Below are 23,228 nucleotides of genomic sequence, written 5' to 3' on the forward strand. Positions count from 1 at the left end.
TCATACAGACGCCACATCAATAACATAGTGAAGGAAGAGGCCCCAAAACAACCTTCGAGGACGGGACTTAAGTCAAGTAAGTCTTTGAGGCACTCGCCCCCCCCCCCCGCCTGCAAAATAATCCGCCTGTCCTCGATAATAGCTGATGCGGACTTACACATCGCGCACTAACACATCATTGCATATAATTTTGTGAAACATAAAGACCATTAGCTTAGTTAAAAGAAGCTTGAAATTAACTGCCTGAAACATTCTTTTGGGCAAAAGGAGGGAGATATCACTCTGTAGTACCTTTATTCAGACTTAGTTTTTTTTTTATTTTATTTTTTTTTTTTTTTTGAGTTCTTTATTTAACAATAACAATCATAAACACAAAACTACATCAGCAAAATCTCCCCCATAAGGCTCCATGGCCGGGAAAGAACAGAGGAGAAAAAAAAATACCAACACAAAATAATAATAAAAAATAAAAAATCCAGTCGCCCACCTTAATAATCCCCAGAATGACAAGCTAGGCAGGGGATAACACATGAATTCACCAAATCAAATAAATATCCAATTCAATTCAGAGACATCAACTCCAAGGGAAACCGAAAAAAAAAACTTAATTACTAGCTAGAAAATCTCCAACATAATTTTTGAACATATCAAACGAGTGGCAGCTTCGTGCAGACACAGGGAGTGTGTTCCAAATCCTGTTGCAAGTTGTCAGAGGGTTGAGGTCAGACCTTACTGATGGAGTATGAAGAATTTGTAAATTGCTGGAAGTGCGGAGATGATAAGTTGATTGATCAAAAACAAAAGATATATTATTACATAGAGTAGCAGGAAGATGGCTGTGCAACTGTAAAAAGATGAAAGAAGAACAAGGAAGAAAATAGCGAGATTTCAAATCAAGCAAGGGTTTGAGTGAAGATCGGTTAGTTTCCTTAATAAGAGTCCTTGCTTTATCATAAAGTTTTCAAAGTGGCATCAGAGATGAGGAAAAAGTTGACATCCAAATAACAGAACAATATGAAACATAAGACTGAACTAGGCTGTAGAACAAGATACTAAGAATCGACCCTGGAAATATGTGTTTGAGCTTTCTAAGGATTCGAAGACTCCTGGAGACTTTCATTTTAATCAGGTCAATATGATGCTTGAAGGAAAGATTGTCGTCAAGCAAGATGCCGAGGAATCGAACGCAACGATCCTTAGGTCTACTTAGAGAACCTCTTGATACGTGTATTTCATTTAAGTCAGGGCAAGCCTTTGAAACTCTGGAGAAAAAATGACTTCCCGACATTTAAGGCTAGAAAATTTACATCAAATCATTGGATAACTCTCAAAAAGGGCATTTATCTTTGAACAAAGATCAGACTCAGTTCTACCAGCTGTGCCCAGAGTACTGTCATCAGCAAAAGCAATACGTGTATCCGGTAAGGACGAACTCCTGTCACAATTAGTGACGGATGCTGGTTGACAAAGACGACAGCAAATGGTAGGTTTTATATTTTGAACCGCATTAATAAGGTCATTGACGTTGAATAAAAAGAGCATCGGCCCAATAACAGATCCTTGTGGAACGCCAAACTCTATTCCCGAAGGGTTAGAAAAGTGTGGATCAACCGAGATGACTCGACCAGATAAATATGATAGAAATAATAGCTGATGTTCTTAATAATTCTTAATAATAGCTGAAGTACAACTATACTCTTTTCTTCGTTCTTTTTATTTTTCTTAATTTCCTTTGACTGCTCAGTTTTATATTTGGCAGAATTTTCCCAGAGGGTAATGTTGGAGGCGCGGGATTTTTTGGGGTGGTGTTGGTATTTTCTGGGTGTTTTTGACGGGGGGGGGGTAGAGTTTTCTGAGGCGGAATAAGCTGAACCGTGGTTTTCTGCCTTCAAAATTAGTTTTAAACACGAATACTCAGTTTTTTCGCGATTTTTAGAACTGAAAGAATGTTAAGATTAACTAACAAGAATAAAACAGTAGCTCCTCTTCGTATGGAAGTGATGTATGTGTGGGAAAGTATGCATGTGTGGGATCTTTTTTTCTTGCTTTTCAGCTCTCAACATGTTTAACCATGCTTATCATGCGTTTATCTTATTGCGTTTTCTTTCTTTTTTTCTAACACTAAATAGCTTTAGAATAATAATGAAGGGGGGGGGGAATGTAAAACTGGACTGTTATATTTGTTCAAACCCAAACTGTAAAATGTCTCTTGCAGTAGTCTGTTTCGTACCTACACTAGGAAGGGGATGAGTGTAATATCCCTGCTAAAATTGTTATAAAGAACTCTTATCCGCGTAATGTATACAGGGGCTTAATTTACTGTGGGATTTAGGGAGAGGAGTAACTGCTCCTTCCAGTTTGCACCCCGGCTAAAATTTAGTTTCCTCAGAAATATTGTCAAAACTAAGATAAGCACGAAAATTACGCCATTGAATGTATAGAAAATATTGGTTGAGAATTTCATTTTTTTTTATTTTTTTTTTACTTAGAAATTGGGAAAACTGAGATTTTATTGGGATCGATTGCGTAATCGTTTCCGAAGATAGGGGATAATCAAATCTGCAATCGAGAAAACTTTCCAGCTTAAAATAGATTCCAGTATCAAGTTTCATATTTAAATTTAAACATAATTGCGTTTTACTTTTTATTTAGTATGTAAATATACCCTTTACTTGGAATTTTGTTGTGCCTCTTGGAAAATGACCTCTTTCACTGTTAATAGTTGATTACATAATTGACCGAAAAATTAACAGTCAAGTTCAAAAAACAATTGACTGCTGCATTAAACTTTCTTTTTCTTTATGAATGGGGTCAATCATTTCTGGATTATAACAATTTGAGTCATTGAAGGGTTGTTATGCTAGGATGTACGACGGATTTAGTATTTACATATTTTTTATATGCTCTTTGTTGATTTTATTATCTTTTTGTAATTTACTATGCTTTTATGTGCTTTTGCTTTATATCCTTCTTAAAGATAAAGCCTAAGCAATGTAATAATTCTATCATAGGCAGCGCAATCGCGCTGCCTAAGTATAGAACTATGTTGGCACAATGTATTATTTATTTTTTTTTTTCCTTTAGACCAGGGTACTTCGTATCGAAGGACTTTTCGTAGAAACTTGGAAAAGGGCTCATTCGATTGGAAATTGGAGTGGCTTGTGCCCTTTTTCAAAGTCGAAAGTGATCGGAGGATAACTAACACCCCTCTCACACCCACCATTTCCCCAAACACATCCACTCAAACTTTTGAGAAAGCCATTTCGTTCAGCGTAGTTGATTTCCAGATAGAACTGTTGTTTTTGAGGAGGACAATCCCCCACAGCCCTTAGAGCAAGGGTTGTAAGTTATGTCCTGGGGGCATATAAGGTTTTTTATAGAAAGTGTAGTCGTAGAAACTTCAAAAAGGCTCCTTCGATTGGAAATTCAAAGGGTCAGTGCTCTTTTTAATAGTCGAGAGTGATTGAAGGGCAACTAGCCCCCCTCTCACGCCCACCTTTTCCTCAAACACATCCAATCAAACTTTTGAGATAGCGATTTTATTCAACGTAGTTGAATGTTCTGGAAATTGGGCCTTTGAGGATAACAACCCCCTCCACAGCCCTTAGGGCAAGGGTTGTAAGTTATGCCCTGGGGGCATATAAGACTTCTATAGAAAGCGTTGTGGTAGAAACTTTAAAAAGTGATCATTTTAATGGAGATTCAAATGGCTAGTGCACATTTTTTTATTCAAAAGTGATTGGAAGGCAACTAACACCCCTTCCACACCCACCATTTATCCAAACACATCCAATCAAAATTTTGCGATAGCCATTTTGTTCAAAGTAGTTGAAAGGTTCGGAAATTATATCTTTGAGGATGGCACTCCCCCCAGATCCCTCAGGGTAAGGGTTGTAAGTTATGCCCTGGGGGATATAAGGTTTTTATTGAACGCTTTGTCGTAGAAACTTGAAAAAGGGATCTTTCGTTCGAAAATTGATGGTTCTACTGCTCTTACAAGTAGTCGAAAATAGGCGAGGCGAAACTAACCCACCTCTCCCGTACAACATTTTCCCCAACACATCGAGTTAGGGTTTTTATATATCCGTTTTACCCTACATAGTTGAAATTCATAGAAATTTTATGTTTGAGGATGATAACCCCCTCAGAGCCCTCGGGGCAAGGGTTGTAAGTTGTGCCGTGGGGGCATATAAGGTTTTTTATTATAGAAAGTGTTGTCGTAGAAAATTCAAAAAGGAATCATTCGATTGGAAATTGAAACGACTAGTGTTCTTTTTAATAGTCGAAAGTGATTGGAGGGCAAGTAACACCCCTCTCACGCCCACCATTTACCTAAACACATCCAATCAAATTTTGAGATAACCATTTTGTTCAACGTAGTTGAAAGGTTCTGGAATTATGTCTTTGAGGATGACAACCCCCCTCACAACCCTCAGGGCAAGGGTTGTAAGTTATCCCCTTGGGCATATAAGGTTTTTATAGAAAGTGTTGTCATAGAAACTTCAAAAAGGGCTAATTAAATTGGAAATTAAAAGGGCTAGTGCTTTTTTAATAGTCGGAAGGTATTGGAGGGCAACTAACCCCCCTCTCACGCCCACCATTTCCCAAAACACATCCAATCGAAATTTTGAGATAGCAATTTTCTTCAACGTAGTTGAAAGCTCTGGAAATTAGGTCTTTGACAATGACAACCCTCCTCCCCCCACAGCCCTCAGGGCAAGGGTTGTAAGTTATGCCCAAAGAATGCCATCACGCTCAGATAAAACAGGAACTGAAATCATGTTTGGGTAAAAGTTACCCTTGGTAATAAAAAAAAAAGATGCCACCCTCTTTTTTTCTGAGTGGATGATCTAGAGGATGGGGCTAAAGATACTGTGAATAATTCGACAAAATGAGGGATCCTGAATCATGGGACTGTACTTTTGTAACAGCTATGACATCTATTTGGTTTAATTTTAACAACACCTGAAGTTTGGTAAATTTGTCAAAATTTTGATTTTTGGTGTTAGTACCTAAACATTAATGAAGTTTATATCGACTTGAGAAACGCGATAGCTGATAAGTTTGAATATTTCCTAGGAGGGGTTTCAATTTTGGGCCTTGAGACCTCGGAAAGGCAGGGTTGAATCATCTAATTTATTCTAGAGAAAATAGAATAAATAGACACAACTGGTGATAATGTGTCCTCTATTCCTTTTCTATCTTTATAATTGGGGCAATGGAATCCTCTAGCGTAGTTAAGATTCTCATAAGGGTTAAAATATTTATTTATTCTATGAAGATCAGCTGAGGTTTACTTCAAGAAACTGTGAAACAGAATTCAAACTGTTCAAAGCTCATTTTTTAGTATTTCGTCGTAATATATATTCTGTCTTGATGGAGGCTAGTTTGTGCTGGTGTTTACTTTTTGGATTTTTATTGCTATACAGTATTGATCCAGGTAATTCCCCTTTGCATTATACACATTTAAAATATTTCATGTTTATCTGGACCAGTAATAAAATTTTGTTTTAAATAGGATCAATCGTCGAAAGTTCTTGATAAGGTTATAAGCTTAGTAAACAAACCTGAAGAACAAGTGCTTGAAGCTGCTGAAGGAATAAAAAAGAAAACAACGAAGAAGAAGAAGAAGTCTGATGCAGGAGTAGGAGAGAAAAAGAAGAAAAAGAAAAAGTCAACTGATTCCAAAGAGGTAAAATATGTTAGAGTAGGGATTGAGAACTTTCCATTTTCAGGTTTGACTGCCTCCCAAGGGGTTATGGATAAATCTATTTTAGGATGTTCCTCATTTAAGGCATTTATCGTTCTCTACTGATTCTCCACCTACGTAAGTACCACACCCTGCCCGAAAACAATTATTTAAAGGGCCTGCTTCCCAGAACAATGGAATAATTGTGACTTGAAGATTTACTCTCTTATGCTTTCCACTTTCGATTTAACAATCCACAGCGTTTTCTTCTTAACTGCGCCAATGAAAACCGCAAGATTCTGCCAAACAGTCTAATACCAAGCTAATTCGTACCAAAATATTTTTGTGTGTGATAATTAGTAAAGGGCTAGGCAAACGTAGCTGATTTCGGGAACCGATTTCAGCATCAGTGGACAAACAATAGCGGTAAGAAAAATTTGTTGAAAGAAAAATTTATTGCGCAAAATTTTCAAAACAAAAATGATGGACACAAATGGTCAACTGGAGTTTATTAACGGTTGCTTGATTGATCTCAGATTAGTTCTCAGCTTAGTTGGGGGGTCTTTCACCACCGATACCTCTGGTTGACTATTTATTTGTATCCCTATTTTTTTGTGGTGATCATGCTGAAAATCAGCGCTGATTTTTTAAATCGGCGCTGATTTGGAAATCAGTTCCCGATATCAGCTGCGTGTGCCCAGCCCTCAACACAATAATTTACAATAAATTGTTTCCCATTGTACGTAATACCGTCGTCAGACACGAAGTCACCCCTCTCCCGTTACGGTATTTTTCTAAAAGGTGGATCAAACCAGCTGTGGAATTCTGTCGGGTGTGAATTCTTTGCATGAACTTGTAGGAAAACGTATAAGGTTAAACAGGTTCGTAGGATGGGGGATGGGACTGAACAAACTTTATTGTTAAAAGCCCCTCTGCTTTTTAAGTCATTGCTCTCAATCTCCTCTACTTCTCTGATACTGCTTGGGCTGAAGGTAATATCTTTATCTCTGTCTATAATGTAAACACTTGTGTGTTCTGTTACTTAGCGTTATGCCCTAAAACTAACGTGAGACTTTTAAGCTATATGAAATAAGGACAAATGGAATGATGTCATATTTTCTTAATCATACATATGTTGTATAGATAATTGAACCCATCTGTTACTTTTTTACGCCCAAAAAATATATTTTTTGGCGGTAAATCATTTTTCAAATCAATCCTTTAGGCTACTAGCCCGATTTTTCAAATGATATCTTCTTCTCGTTTGAGCGTCATTATTTAAGCATCAATTTTTAACATGAAATTCAAAATCGGCTGCTACAATCCAAATGCTATTGAACTGCACTTATTCGTCGTATTGAAATTTTATTTCCATTGCAGCCAACGCCACACATCTAAAAATCAATTCGTAATGTTTCTGAGAGTTCAGTGAGTGAGATATGCTTAGAAATTAATGTTAAGAGAAACTAAGTCACTTAGAATAAGAATAAATGAGGAGGATGAGGTAATTCTTGGTAGCGAGAAAATTGAAAATTATGTTTTTGAGGAGGATATTCCCCCACAGCCCTCAGGGCAAGGGTTGTAAGTTATGCCCTGGGGGCATATAAGGTTTTTATAGAATAGCTTAATAGAATTAAATGGTAGGGAAACAGTAAATATAGAAAGTAGACTAGTTAAAAAAAAGTTTGTAAGGGTCTTCGAACTAAAATTAGGATGCTAGAAGATAGATTAGGTTAGTGGTCAAGTAGGTGTATCACTCCGTAACGTTGGTGCTCTGAAAAATGACGAATGATATCCTAGTTTTTTTCCCAGGGGAATTGTATGAGGATTGTTTTAGGTTCTCGATTGAGTAGTCCTAGTTCAAACAATAAATAGTACGGTAAAATATGGTCCCCTAAACTCACTGCGCAAAGTTGATTGATCTGCATCGTTTTCAAATACCTTATCTCGCAGAAGATCTAGTGGTTTTAGGTAAGGAAGAGGGCGCATCGACCACATATTCACGTTTAGGCTTATAATTGAAGTGTCTAAACCTTTAGATTCCTTTAGTGATATTTTTTCTTTAATTTTGAACAGACGTTTCATTCCAATGGCGCAATGACTGTAATGTTGGTCTTATCCTTGTATTGTGCATCATGTAGCACTTTCCTTTGATTTCTTCTACTTACGAGAATAAGACGGATAAATAAAAAGTGAGGTTCGTAGTTGGCTCGGTGTGAAATCAAGTTTTTTGTTGCGTTTGGTTTTATCCTGTTTATGTATGGCATTAAATCAAAAGAAAAAAATATTGTTCTTGACTCGAACTATGCCCGACCTCAAGACTAAATCCCCAGAATTTGGGAGAATATTTAAAGTAGTGGCAGTCATGCTCTCAGAAAGAAGTGCATGGACCATACTGAAGGAAATATTAAGTGGGTAACGTCACATTGTACGGACGGAAGCTAATGCTTTGCCAAAAATTGTTCTTTTAGTCCATCCAGCTGGGGCAAAACGAAATGTAGGGTATCTTTAAATAGTGTGGGGAAGGTCGTGGGAGTTTATAGAAAGTAACTTGGATATACACAGTGTCTCCTTGATTTATTTAATATCCCCTCAACATTCCCTGAAAGTTTCAACTTAGTACCTTAGCTGTTCCTGGGATATTGGAGATACAACATCTCCTGGAAGTTTCAACTTAATACTGATAGCCGTTCCTGAGATGTTGCAGACACGCCTTTTTGACATCCTTGATACGCATAGTGTTTTTACGTTGATTCGAGGTATGCAACAAAAAAGATATGAGGTTTATGCACCTGGCAGCTGTAACCCTTTTTAAGTAAAGTAAAGAAAAAGTTTAAAGTTTAAGTAAAGAAAGTTCCCAAAAAGTCACCACACTGTTCACAAAGAAGTATTGGGTATCGTTGACACGGCGGGCATGACAAGGTTTTCTCATTCCAAATACATTTAAGGGCACACTTTTTTAGTTGAATTTTAGTAAATTGGTGTCAAATTCTAATTCTGAACCAATAAAATTTAAGATGGATTGAGAAACAACAAACAAAAAAATTTAAGAGAAATGTAAAAATAAATACTATAAAAAATTCTAAAACAGATATTCGGCTTATGTTTTGGAATATGGTTAGAATATTTCAAAATCCCTTCTTTTCTTAATTCATTTTATTTGTCTTACTTTCCTTTTGGAAGCTCAATTCTTCGTGTGGAGGGAATTTTCCGGTTGTAATTGTCCAAGGAGGGCGGGGGGGGGGGATAATTGTCCAGGGGTAATAACAAAGAGAAAAAATGTCAAGATAAAGGAAACAAACGGGACAACGGCCAGTAGAAGTAAAATACAAACTTAAACGACACGGATATTTTGCTTGTATAAAACAAGGCATCTCCAACGCTAAGAAACGAAGATAAAATCTATAATGCCTAAAATTAATAAAATCTAAAACTAAGAAATAAAAAAAAAACAAATCTATATATACATTTGTTGCTACTGTGACTGAGCAGCACAGAAACTAAATAGAGATGCTTCAATGAGAACGCAAAAGCGACTGCGAAATATCTACGTCGTTTTGGTTTGTCTTTTCCTTCTACTGGTTGTAGTCCCCTTTGTTTTCTTTATCTTGAGATTTCTCTTTCTCTGTTTTTGTCAAGGCTGGCCAGTTGGGCTTTATATATTTCATTCGTTTAGGGGTAATCGCCCAGAGAGGAAATTTTCCAAGTGGGAATTGTCCGGGAGAAAATTTCCGGGGGTTTCTTCACAGGGGAGTTTTCCGCGGGGAGAATTTTTTCAGACGAAATTATCCGGACATCGGGAAAGGATGCCTTACACGTTTAATTAAAAGGAAAGAGATGCGGTAGATAGATAGGAAAATTTAAGATGTTATTTAATTAAGAAGAACAAAGTTTTTCTGATAGAAGTAAAATTAAAATTTTAAACCATTTGATTTTAGCTTGCCTTCTACAGAGTGTTTCCAGATGGATTCCGTGAACAGAATATTTTAACGACCAGGGCAAAATAAGTATTCAACGTCTTAGATATTTGGGATCATTTGTTTTAGTTCAATTGAAATCAATTCGATGGATGGGTTTATCATCGTTAAATGTTAAAAGACTGAGTTTGTCAGAGCCAATTCTATACAATTTTAACACAAAACGCTGGCTATTACTAAAGGTTAATGATTTTAACTTAAGGGTTTTAGCGTGATATCTGAGGATTATCAATGCAAAGCCGCAATTAGAATTTAGATATATACAGTAGAACATAACATCAAGTCTTTTTTTTTTCAAGACAAAAGAAAGTCTCGAAATACCAAACAAGAGTCACATTTATTTACTGTCCATCCGGAAATTTTGAAAATTTCAAATTTGATTTACTTAACAATCTTCAAAGTTCTGATACACGCCCGCGTGTTTTGAATCTTTTTGTACGGAATAGGAAAGATCGTGGACAAGAAAAAATATGAGGAAAAATTTTCAGCCATCTCTTTTTACCAATTGCTTATTATTCATTTGCCGCATCTGTTATCTTCTTTATCAACGATAATAACTCGCGTTTCAATGACTGGATTGTTCCCTTGGGCTTTTCTCTGCCAGTCTTAGAAATCAACATTTTCTAATCAAATGCAGGAACTCTAGAAAATTCTGAGGTTAGAACCCCACCTGTTCTTGCTCTGAAGTTTTGTTTGTATTGTTAGTTGTTAAGGATGCCAAGAATTCCTGAATTGTAGTATAGATATAATTTAACTTTTTTTGTTGCTGTCTTAATGCTAATACTATTAGAAGGTGATTGTCAAGACGTAGAAGAAAAATTAGCAGTGAAAGAAGTAGAAAAAGAACATACATATAGTAGTAAAATTGATCAAAAGATTTTTTTAGCAGAGATGAATTCAAAATTGATGTATTTTTAATTGACTATCCTTACACAATAATTTTGTGACAAAAATCATTTTTGTCAATAATTATTTTGTCATGACAATTATTTTTGTCAAATTATTTTTATCATGACAAAAATTATTTTTGTTAATAATTATTATGACAAAATTATTATGATAATTATTTTATGACAAAAATTATAATAATTATTTTGATAAGTTAAGCATACTCAATGCACTGATGTTTTAAAAGAAAGCGAGTAGAATGTTTGTAGTAGCCTACGTACGCCTGCATATAGCATCACCTTGCGTTGATATCGGAGATTTCTCTAGGATAAAAGAATTACTTTCCGGACAAACTTTTTTTCGTATATTCAAGAAAGTAGTATAGGCAAGTGAATAAAACTTTCAGTAATCAGGTCAAATATCAATTGTTTTAAATCTCTGAAAATTTTATTTGCCAAGCTCTCTTTCTTTAAAGTATTAGAGAAAGCGTACCTAGCAAACCAATGATTACCCAATTATATGGAGATTCCCATTAAAACTTTAATGTTTAGAATTTGTGTATAGTCAATGTATGTAAATAATTTTGTGTTTTTATTGTTGCATATTTCTTATTCAACGATGATTAAAAGACTTTCAACTGTGAATAGAAGTTCAACTATGAAATTCTTCCACTGTATTGGATTAAATTAGTCACCTTCTCCTTTTTTTTTAAACTCTATTGTATGGAGAAAAAAAAACAGCCTAGTCTTCACATTTATTGTCAAAAACTAATATTCTTCATTGCTGGGTATCCCTTGGTTTTGTGGTTCTAGGCGTATTCCCCCTTGGAGAATTTCCCCGCGAAAAATTCCATCTCAGTTGTGGTTCTGGCCTCTCTTGCGCCTGTGGAAAATCTTAATTAGCCCCCCTCCCGTCTCCAAAAAATTTTCATTTATCAACAAAATTTTTAATTTATTTAAATATGACTTTTATACTTTCAACAAGAAAAGATATGGGGAAAGCGAAAATTTCGAATTCAATTTGCTAATACTTACTATTAACTGTGCCCTCTATTTAAATGATTGCATAATAATTATAAATGATAAGTTATTTATTCGAAATTTTGCACCCCTAAAATTTCTGTGCCCCGGGTTAGTGCTCCCTCTGTCCCACTGCATCTTGTCCATCTTAAATTTTCTTAGCTCTGACTTGGAGTGTGACCCTATTATATCGAAAACGAATTAAAAAAAGACAACCCTTAAAGATAATAAATTAAAAAAAAATTAAATTGAGCGACATCAAAACTTAAAACAAACAGAATTTATTACGTATATGAGGGGATTGCCTTCTCTTCAATACCTCGCTCTTGACGCTAAAGTTTTTTTTTTGATAAATTTAAAAAGAGCTTAATATTCTAATTAAATGGCCCTTGTATTTCGGGAGTCTTGCTTAAAGAATTGGGACAAAAAGTCAAACCTTAGCCTAAAGAGCTAGGGATTGAGGAGGCGGCAACTCCCTCATATACATAGTAATTTCTTTTCATTATATTTTTGGTGTTGCTCCTTACTTTCAGTTAAAAAAAACTTGTTTTTTTTATTTCATTAATTAAAAAAAACTTATTCTACAAAATAAGTTTTTCAAAGAAAAGTAAAAGAACTCCATTAAACAAAAAATGAGCAAAAATAAAATCAAATAATCTATCAAGCGTGAAACTACCAAAAATCAGCACGATAAATAAATGAAACCCAAAAGGAACCGAAATTACAATAAATAACCTAGTCAAACTCAAAACGAGCAGAAATTAACATAAGTTGGGCTCAAAACCCCTATGCCTTCCCAAGGCCAGAACATAATTTGCACTTTACTGAAAAAAATATAAACGTTTTTACTCTTATAACTTTAATAAATCAAATAATATTAACATTTTTATTACTAAATATCAGTATGTGTATATCAAACTGACAATGCACATTCATCCTAAAAGACCTAATTTCCAGAACTTTCAACTACGTTGAACAAAATGGATATCTCAAAATTTTGATGGGATATGTTTGGGGAAATGGTGGGAGGGAGAGGGGGTTAGTTGCCCTTCAATCACTTTCAACTATTAAAAAGGGCACTAGCCCTTTCCATTTCCAATTGAATGAACCCTTTTCGAAGTTTCTACAAAATCACTTTCTATAAAAAGCTTATATACCTTCAGGGCATAACTTACAATCTTTGCCCTGAGGGCTCTGAGGGGGAGGGGTCGTCATCCTTAAAGACCTAAGTTCCAAAACTTTCAACTACGTTGAGTAAAATGGCTATCTAAAATTTTTGATTGGATGTGTTTGGGGAAAAGATGGGCGTGAGAGGAGGGTTAGTTGCCCTCAAATCACTTTCGACTATTAAAAAGGGCAATAGCTCTTTGAATGCCCAATTGAATGAGCCCTTTTTCAAGTTTCTAAGACAAAGATTCCAACAAAATCCTTGTATGCCACCATGACACAACTTATAACCCTTGCCCTGACGACTGTGGGGGGAGTGTCCTGCCCAAAGGTATAATTTCCTGAACTTTAAACTGCGTGGAACAATATGGCTATCTCAAAATTTTGGTCGGATGTGTTTGGGGAAATGGTGGGCGTGGAAGGGGTGTTATTTCCCTTCCAATCACTTTCGACTATTAAAAAGGGTACTAGCCATTTTAATTTACAATCGAATGAGCCCTTTTTGAAGTTTGTACGACAACGCGTCTATAAAAACCTTATATGCCCCCAGGGCATAACTTACAATCCTTGCCCTGGGGGTGTTGGGGGGGGGGGTTGTAATTCTCAAAGACATAGTGTCCAGAACTTTCAACTACGTTGAACAAAATGGCTATCTTAAAATTTTGATTGTATGTGTTTGTGGAAAAGGTGGGCGTGAGAGTGGGATCGAATGAGCCTTTTTTTTAAGTTTCTACGACAACGCTTTCAATAAAAACATTATATGCACCAAGGGCATAACTTTCAACCCTTGCCCTGAGGGCTGTGGGGGAGTGTCCTCCTCAAAAACATAATTTCTATATGGAAATCAACTACGCTTAACACAATGGCTATCTCAAAATTTTAATTGGATGTGTTTCGGGAAATGGTGGGTGTGGAAGGGGTGTTAGTTGCCTTCCAATCACTTTCGACTATTAAAAAGGGCACAACTCACTCCAATTTCATATTGAGTAAGCCGTTTTAGAAGTTTCTACGACAACTCCTTTGATACAAAGTGCTCTGCTCTAAAGGAAAAAAACAATGCATAATGCATTGTGCCAACATCGTTCTTATATGCCCCAGGGAATATCTTAAAACCCCTGCCCTGATGGTTGTGGGGGATTGTCCTCCTCAAAAACATATTTTCTATCTGGAAATCAACTACGCTGAACAAAATGGCTATCTCAAAATTTTTATTAGATGTGTTGGGGGAAATGGTGGGCGTGGAAGGGGTGTTAGCTGCAATCCAATCACTTTCGACTATTACAAAGGGCACTAGTCATTCCAATTTCCAATCGAATGAGCCATTTTCGAAGTTTCTACGACAACTCCTTCGATACGAAGTGCCCTGGTATGGAAGAAACAAAAAATAATAATACATTGTGCAAACATCGTTCTTTACTTAGGCAGCGCGATTGCGCTGCCTATGATTTCTGATCGCTTTTAAATAATGCCAGGATATCCCCTTCCATGGAAAATTTTTTTCCCTAATGGAAAATCTCTCCTTGGAAAGTTCTTCCCATGTAAATACACACTCCCTTCCGTCGGGAAAGTTTCCCAAAGACAATTCCATTCTAACTGAAAATTCCCCCGGGAAATTTCTTGCGGACGATTCCGGGTATTTTTTTTCTTTTTTTTGCACACTTTTATTTGAAAATACTTTAATTTCTGAATAAAATCATGCCGGAAATATCCTCCTCCGGGGAAAGTTTATCCGGAAAATTCCCTTTGGAGAATTTATCCCTTTGAAAACACCCCCTTGGAGAATATTTCCCTTTTAAGATCCCCTTCGCCACACCTACGGAAAGATACTCTAGATAATTCCAACCCGGTAAAAATTTCCCTCGGATAATTCCCCTTAAGATCATCACATTTAAAATTGAGTTGACAAAAAGGAAGTAAGACAAATGTAAAGAATTTCGTATAGTAGTTCTGGCAATTCCCCAGGGGCTCTGGGGGTCATGTTATACTCAAAGGTATAGTTACTAGATTTTTCAACTATGCTGAACAAACTGGCTATCTCAAATTCTTTCTTCCTTCGTTCATTTATTTGTCATTCTTTCCATTTTCTGCTCAATTTTGCATATGGAGATAATTTTTCGGGGAGAGAGGGTCCGGGAAAATTTTCCAGGGGGATGAACCAAACACCAATATTTTCTCGTTTTCTTTTGAGATCAGACTTATAAGCACATTAGTATTATTTTCAGTGTTTTCAGGCAAGTTTTTTTTTCGTGCAAGAAATCAGAAACAATTTTCCAACACAAAGTAAACAGCGATACTTAAAATCGAGCAAGTTTTTTAAGCCTACACGAATTGTCTTAAATTTGTGTGGCGTTTCCATCCTCCTTCTAATCACCTTTAATGCTTGGGTATCGTTTGTGGTTAATCGGAGGGTTGTTGTCTTTCTTTTAAATCTGTTCCCTTTAAAAGAATGGAAAATCACTTAGCTTTCATAAAGTTTTCGATTTAAAGGATCCATTTAGTTTTCAGTAAATCCCTGATGACACAGCAGCATTTATTATCTACCTTTCTCGTAAAATACATCCATGTGGTCTATGTTTTGGAATGGGCTATTCACGTAATTTAGTGCCCTGCTCCCTCGGCCTTCACTCATAATATTCCTCCTTAAAGGAAGTTTTTTTTATTGTTCTAATTAAAAGTAGCTCGTATTTTGAAGTTTCATGTTCGCGTTAATCTGACCCATTTCTAGACAAAATTAAATATAAAAAACAAGTTTTTTTTTCAACTGAAAGTAAGGAACAACATTAAAATTAAAATGAACGGAAACTATTACGTACTTGAGGGGGGTTTTGCCCCCTCCTCAATACCTCTCTTTACGCTAAATTTGGATTTTTGTTCCAATTATTTAAGAATGACTCCTGAAACACACGTTTAATTAGAATAATAAGCTTTCTTAAAAGTTTAAAAAAAATCTAGCGTGAACAGTGAAGTATAGAGGAGGGGACAACCCCTTCGTGTATGCAATAATTTTGTTTTCCTTTAAAGTTTTAATGTTGCTTAACATTTTCAGTTGAAAAAAACTTTTTTATTTTTATTTAATTTCTATTGTTTTTTGAATAATTCAGGAAAATCCAGCTCCCCGTTCATGAAATATTCCCTTTCCCCACGAAAAGCTCTTCCACGGAAAGACCTTCCCGCATACGCCCCTCCAGAAAAATCTCTTCCTCCGAAAAATATCAGTTTACTTCCCAAAAGCCAATACTATATGTAAACAATGGGCAAAGCTCATACCTTGCAGCCCTTCCCGCGGGCGCTGTGGGGGGGGGTAAAGTCATCCTTGAAGACATAGTTTTAAATCTTTTGACTATGCTGAACAAAAGGACTATCTCAAAATTTTGATTGGATGACTTCGGGAAAAAAAGGGTGTGAGAGGGGGGGGGGCTACCTGCCCTCCAATCTTTTGGTCACTTAAAAAGGGCACTAGAACTTTTGATTTCCGATCAAATGAGCCCTCTCTCGATCTTCTAGGGCCATTAGTTACACGATCACCCCAGGGGAAAACAAATAAATAAACACGCATCCGTGATCTTGCTTCTGGCAAAAAATACAAAATTATACATTTTTGTATATAGGACTTGAAACGTCTGCTGTAGAGTTCTCTGATATGCTGAATCTGATGGTTTGATCTTCATTAAGATCACTCAGTGGCGGATCCAGGGGGACGAGGGGGCGCCCTCTTAACGCAGTCTAAAGTAGTGTAATTTACTTAATTAACGCAATTTTGCGTTAACTAAACTTGCTCCTAACTCAAGTTTATCGGATCAACCTATTTTGCCCCCCCCCCAAGAAAAGTCCTGGATCCGCCCTTGAGATCACTTGATGTTTTGATTGTGTTTCCCCCCTTTTTCAAAAAATTGGGCAAATTTTCTCAGGCACGTAACTTTTGATGGGTAACATTAAACTTAGTGAATTTTATATATTTTGAATAAGCATCAAAATTTGATTTTTTTAATGTATCTTTTGTTATCAAGACTTTGTTTCTTAGAGTTTCGGTTACTGTTGAGCCACATCGCTCCTTACTTACAGTTCGTTACCACGCACTGTTTGAAAAAACACAAGACCTCATTTATTTTGAATCTGAGCCATGAGGTTTCATTTTATGAGACTTTTTTTTTTTATTGATTGAAATATCAAACTTATAAGGTTTTAAAGCGTTGACAAAAATAGAAGCCTCACTTGAGACATAACAGAAGACATTGTTAGGAAGTTTACATTTTAAAATTTTACTTTTAAAAAGGGTAGAAATTGAATGGTCACAAGGACTTCAGAATTCTTTGCAATCTTCATAAAAAAAAAAAAAAACTAACATCTCAAAAGCTGCATCCTGCAATGAAACAGTCCATGGTAGGAAAACGTTCTTAAAAAGCAACACATGTTAATAGTAAGCGACACTCCATGAAAGCGGAATTTATATACATACGGATTTATATACATACGGAATTTATATATATATATATATATATATATATATATATATATATATATATATAGGTTAAATATGTCAGGGAGTTATATATTTCTGTATATAACTTATATAGTCAGTGAGTTATATATATTTATAAGTAGTAGGTTAAATATGTCAGTAAGTTATATATTTCTTTATATGACTTATATAGTCAGTGAGTTATATATATTTATAAGTAGTTTGCGTGTTTGGGTACCTCCATAGGAGGCACGGACCAAGGGGGGACCTTGTCCCTGGGGGTCCATAATAGAATATGGGACACCCTCGCCCGAGGTCATAAATACAGGCGGAGGAGGAAGAAGGCTCCTCAAATGTACACTCAAAAGGACCCACTGGTTTGTCCACAAGTCCCATGAGTTGCAAACCTTCTCCCAGTAATGGGTTGAATTGTATGGTGATGCAGAACACCATCGCGGGAGGATCCTCTATAGGGGGACAACTGTGGCAGGGCGTAAGATCAAGATCTATGAACAACAGCCTCTGCAAAGGACTGCCTCGACCTTTTCGGGGTACCTGCAAGACTGGGGACCTTGCGGTCAACTCTATTCTCACTTGAGGAGTGGCGACCCTCAAGGAAATTATAGCCTAGTAAACGACACAGCATTCGCACGGGATTCTGACTAATGGACAATTCTTCTGGGCTTGGTATGTTTTGATGGGCGTCTTTGGGCTGAAAAACATCTTCCTAGCTAATTTATCTATTATGGGTTGCCTCCCCGTAGTAGCATAATATTCGTAGGCATGAATATATAATAAGTCGAAGGTAATAGGCTTGAGAATGTCTGGGCAGGATTACGACTCTTTTTGAAAGAAGAGCATTGCAAAGTGCGGAAAACCAGGGTGTGACCAAGATGAGTCTAGGATTGCCCAGACACTCCATTCATACTGGAGATCCCAGGGACTTTTTGCTCTATAGTTCTAAGCCGGCTTAAGCACTTCAGTGTAGACTTGAGAAGATAATACTAAACTCGAGAGTTTAAAATTTGATAATGTGGAAGATGGTTGGAATAATTTTAGAAAAATAATTTGTGAAGTTGCTGAAGGTGTATTAGGGAAGAAAGCAAGAACTGCAGCTAAGAATATTAGTGAAAAATCTTTATGTGTAATAGATATGAGAAAGGACTTTTACAAGAATCATCTAAGTGATAGATCGTATGAAAACTAAAGAAATGTACAGAAAGTGGAGAAAGCATTAGAATATGAACTAAGGAGGTGTGAAGTGGAGGCCATGTATAAAATTGCCGAGGATCTGGAAGATGCAGCTAGACGGCATATTAGTAAAATATTGTACTGGCACGTTAACAAATTGAGAGGGAGTAGTCAATCCGGACTTGGTCCAGTTAAAGATAGGAATGGGGTCGCAATTAGCGATAAGGCAAACACTAAAAAGAGAGATGGGCCGAAAATTTTTAGAACTTGCTTAACCGAGATAGAGTTGCAGAAAAAAATATAGAGGAAAATGAAAAAGTTTGTGATACCTTGGATGTGAAGGAAGATTTGTTTTGTGAGGAGGAATTAGCAACAGTACTAAAGGGGTTAAAGAATAATAAGGCTCCAGGTGCTGATAGGGTGGTAAATGAGCTTCTTAAATATGGTGGCTCTGAGGTTAGAAATAAGTTACTGAAGATTATGAATATGATTTTTGAAAAAGGCGAAGCACCTAACGATTTTAGAAAAACATTAATTAAGCCACTTTATAAAAAAGGTGATAAAAGTTAGTGTGGTAATTACCGAGGCATTAGGCTGGTCTCTGTAGGTAGTTAATTAATTAGTAATATGATACTTTTTAGACTGAGAGATGCCTTAGACAAAGTTTTAAGAGAAGAACAGTGCGGTTTTAGAAAAGGTAGAGGATGTGTCGACCAAATTTTCACTCTTAGGGTAATAATTGAGAAGTGCCTGAGTTTTCAAACACCTTTGGTCATCAGTTTTGTAGATTACGAGTAAGCGTTCGATTCTGTTGATAGAAGAGCTTTGGTAAAGGTTTTATCCTTGTATGGTATACCAGACAAATACATTAAAGTGATTAGTGCTATGTACGAGAATAACACTGCTGCGTTTAAGGTTGGAACTGAGGTTAGCAGCTGGTTTTGTAATAAATCAGGTGTTAAGCAGGGTTGTGTTCTATCCCCCTTTATATGGATTATTTTGATGGACTTTGTTTTAAGGAGCACAGGAAAGGCAATGGGAGACCACGGAATCAAATGGGGAGTACAAAGTCTCCTGGACTTGAAATATGCTGACGATTTAAGCATCCTAGATGAAAGTATGAGCAAAATGAATGAAGTTTTAGAGGTTTTGCGAGTTCAGGGTGCTAGAATTGGTTTGAAAATTAATGTTAGGAAGACTAAGTTACTAAGGCTAGGAATAAGTGAAGATGAAAGGTGACGTTGGATGATGAAAAGATTTATCTAGTGGACAGCTTCACTTAGCTTTGTAGGATTGTTAGTAAAGATCGTGGGAGCAGTGAAAATGTTGTAGAATAGCAAAGGCTTAGAGTGTTTCTTCACAACTAAAAACAGTTTGGAAGAATAGGAAGATAAGTCTGCAAACCAAGATTAGAATCTTAGAAGCTACAGTGATGACAGTCGTCAAATATGGCTCTGAAGCATGGACGCTCCGAAAAGCGGATGAAGATTTGCTAGAGGTTTTCCAGAGAAATTGCTTAAGGATTGTTCTGGGTACCCGGCTGACTGACCGTATTTCAATCAATAGGCTATACGAAAAATGTGGTTCAATACCGCTCTCTATGGCTATAATGAAAGCAAGGTTGAGGTGGTTAGGGCACGTTGTGTGGATGAAGGATGACAGATTGCCAAAGATCGTTCTTTCGGGCAACCATTTAGGGCTAAACAGAAACCAGGTCGTCCCCGTCTGGGGTGGGAGGACGTCGTAAAGAAAGATTTAAAGGAAATGGGAACTTCGTGGGCGGGTGTAAAAAGGGAGGCTTTGAATAGATTGGGGTGGAGGAGGATCTTGCGTAGCTGTTTTGGCCTCAGGCGGCTTGGTGCTGCGGTGAGTTATTAGTAGTAGTAGTAGCAGTAGTATATATATATATATATATATATATATATATATATATATATATATATATATATATATATATATATATATATATATATATATATTTTTTATATATATATATATATATATACATATATAACTATGGTTTCAAATATCCAAAATTCACAAAGCTTTAAGTTGTTGTTCAAAAGTTATTAAAAGCAGAGAATGTACTTAATTTTAGAATAAAGGAGAAAACACCCCTTAAAGAGATATATCTTGAAGAAAATTGCAATATTAAATCAGCATGTCGAAAAACCATAGATCGAGATATCAACTTCTGCAGTCCAAAAACAAAGTTTTGCAGGGTTTTTTTCCGGGAAAACTGGTCACAGCAGGGCCGTATCCAGGATTTTTGTTCAGGGGGGGGGTTTTACTAATTTTTTACTTTTTTTGGGGGGGGTTTACTAATTTTTTACTCAGTTTTCGACTAATTTTACTGATTTTTACCTAGGTTTTACTAATTTTCGACATATTTTCGAGTCGGTCAAAAAATTTCGGGGGGGGGGGTTCAAACCGGGTAACCCTCCCTGGATACGGCGATGGGTCACAGATAATTTTTTTATTTGGAAGTTTTTTTTGTGCCACAGCAAACTGTAGATTCCAGCCATTTTTGGCCGTGTGAAAAATTTAGCCCGAACAAGGCCGAAATCCTATCGAGAAAAAAATGTGAAACAGTTAATCTGCTTAGTATCATCGGAAAACTACATAGCGTAACAGTTTCAAATCATGCTAGTAGTTATAAGTACTACTGACTACTATTTTGTGCCCCAAAACCAAAATTGCAGTCTGAATGGGGCCAAAATATTGTCGAATGAAAATTCTAAGAGGACCAATCGATTTAAAACTATTGAAACTGTATAGAAATTCCTCCCAGTTTCAGAGGTCACACCAACTGCAGTGGCACCATTTTACTAACTAACATTTAGCAATGATAAACCGCTCAGTAATCATAGTATCAAATATTTGATGTTGGCCAGTCGGTGTGTATGTGGTGGAGGGGGTGCGTGAAGCCTCAAAACGACATTTTGGGCCATATTATACAATTTTTGTGAGATTTCCTCATATCTTTATGCATATGGACAGGACCTACCCCCTAGCAGCCCTTTACTTAAAAGATTAGAATATGTTGGGACTGAGCTTGCAATATGGATGAGGGGGAAAATCTCCCCTCTTCTCGTATTATCGTTTTTAGTGTGAAATAAAAGATTACATTTATTCGCTTAACTACGCAAAGGTGAAAGAAGGGGGTGTTCCTAAGGAGTCCCCCGGAAGTTGTCCAGTGAGTCACCCTAAAGCTGGTCAGTTGTCCAAAAGTTGCCAAGTCTCACCCCCGTACCTTTAAAGTCCCGCCCCCCGGGGAACTGAAAATGTAAAGTCACAAAAATTAACAACTTATTGTAGAAAGTATTGGTGGCTGCTCAGCCTTATTCATTGAGATAATTTTTTTTTACCTATTTTATTTATTGATTTTGTAAGGTACCAGGAATAAGAAGCAACTACCCTAATTTAGGATGCCTTTTGTTTGTGGGGTCTTGGTGTATTCCACCCGGCACATTCCCGGGAGGTACCTTTAAGCATCAAGACATCACAACCTGAAATAATAAATCGGTGTTTGAAGACAATTAAAATCTTAAGAACACACCTTCAAAGATGATTTTTGTTTTCGAGCATAGTTCTATGTAAAAGTTTAATCTTTAGCGAAAAGGTCAGGGGGGCTGAGTGGCTTGGAGCTCCTGTCATATTTAGTATGTTCCTAAATTTGATACTATAACGCTAAAGCTTAGTATATTATTCATTGAGAGCACAATTAGTGTGTATACGTCATAGAAAGTTAAGCTTATACCTCTTAAGCCTCCCCAATATACAGAATAACGATTAATATCTGTCAAAACAAAACTCTAAATATGCAACAGGCCGAAGCCAGAATTTTTTCTCAGAAGGGGGGGATGGGATACCAAAAAGGATTTTTTATATATATATATATATATATATATATATATATATATATATATATATATATATATATATATATATATATATATATGCATTTTTGTTACGTTTTTACGATTCGGATATTTTGGGGGGGGGGGGCTTGTAAAAAAGTTTAAAATTTACAAGTAAAAACGTATTGTCACGAAAAATGACATTGATGATGTAAAATGACCCCAAATCACTAATAAAAAGTAGGCCTGTTGATTTCCGTCATTTTGTGCCGTAAAGCAACGATTTTCGCCCGCATAGGGACAAAATACTACCGAGTGACAATTTTGAAATAGCAAATATACTTAGAAATATCGAAAAGCTAATTTTGTAACATAACTACCCTGTTTAAGGGGATATAGTACTGTATTGGGACGGATTTACAGCCCTATTGTGAACCCGCAGTCCACACAAAATGGGAAATTCTTGTACTAAATATTGGTCATTGATTTAATAATACAAATTGCCATAGAGCAATGCATAGTTAAGCGCCAGCTTTAAGTTGTGGGTGTTGGATCTTTTTATGTGGAGGAAGTACACGAATCCTAAAAATAGTATTTATTGGCCCAAAAGGTTTTCAAAAGTTTTAAAAGAATTCCCCCCGGAAACATATCGAGGTTGGATTCGAAGGATTTAACCCCTTCGAGGTTGGGAACGGATCTAGAGGGAGGGGCAATAGAGCAAATATCCCCCTACTCGTGAAAATACTACCTAACGTATCATTCTTAAATGAGCTTTTTCGTCTAAGATCCACCTAACCATGACCCCGCTGCACCTACGATCTTCTTTCAAGCTTTTTATTGTGCATAAACTGGTCAAACCCATAAAACGTAGTATTCTTAGACCAAAAATGGTCAGATACATTCAAAATGTACGCATCCCTTTTGATCGCCATTCCTCCTGCAAAAAGCGACTTTCTATATGTACCTGTATGACCTCCC

The 23,228-nt window shown here is 36.4% G+C and overlaps 1 protein-coding gene across 31 annotated transcripts in view; it reads left to right on the forward strand.

The window, feature by feature from the left end:
* The window catches only part of LOC148956633 (uncharacterized), a 204,917-nt gene that overhangs the window by 59,658 nt on the left and 122,031 nt on the right, over nt 1-23,228 (forward strand). For all 31 annotated transcript variants that reach the window (XM_089086197.1, XM_089086341.1, XM_089086274.1 and 28 more), the window contains one exon: nt 5,519-5,692. In XM_089086197.1, the coding sequence (XP_088942323.1) occupies nt 5,519-5,692 (174 nt within the window). The remainder of the gene's footprint in view (nt 1-5,518; nt 5,693-23,228) is intronic.

This window comes from Artemia sp. Qi Xiang Cuo, chromosome 1 (assembly GCF_049724085.1).
Source record: "Artemia sp. Qi Xiang Cuo chromosome 1, ASM4972408v1, whole genome shotgun sequence".
NCBI classification, from domain to species: domain Eukaryota; kingdom Metazoa; phylum Arthropoda; class Branchiopoda; order Anostraca; family Artemiidae; genus Artemia; species Artemia sp. Qi Xiang Cuo.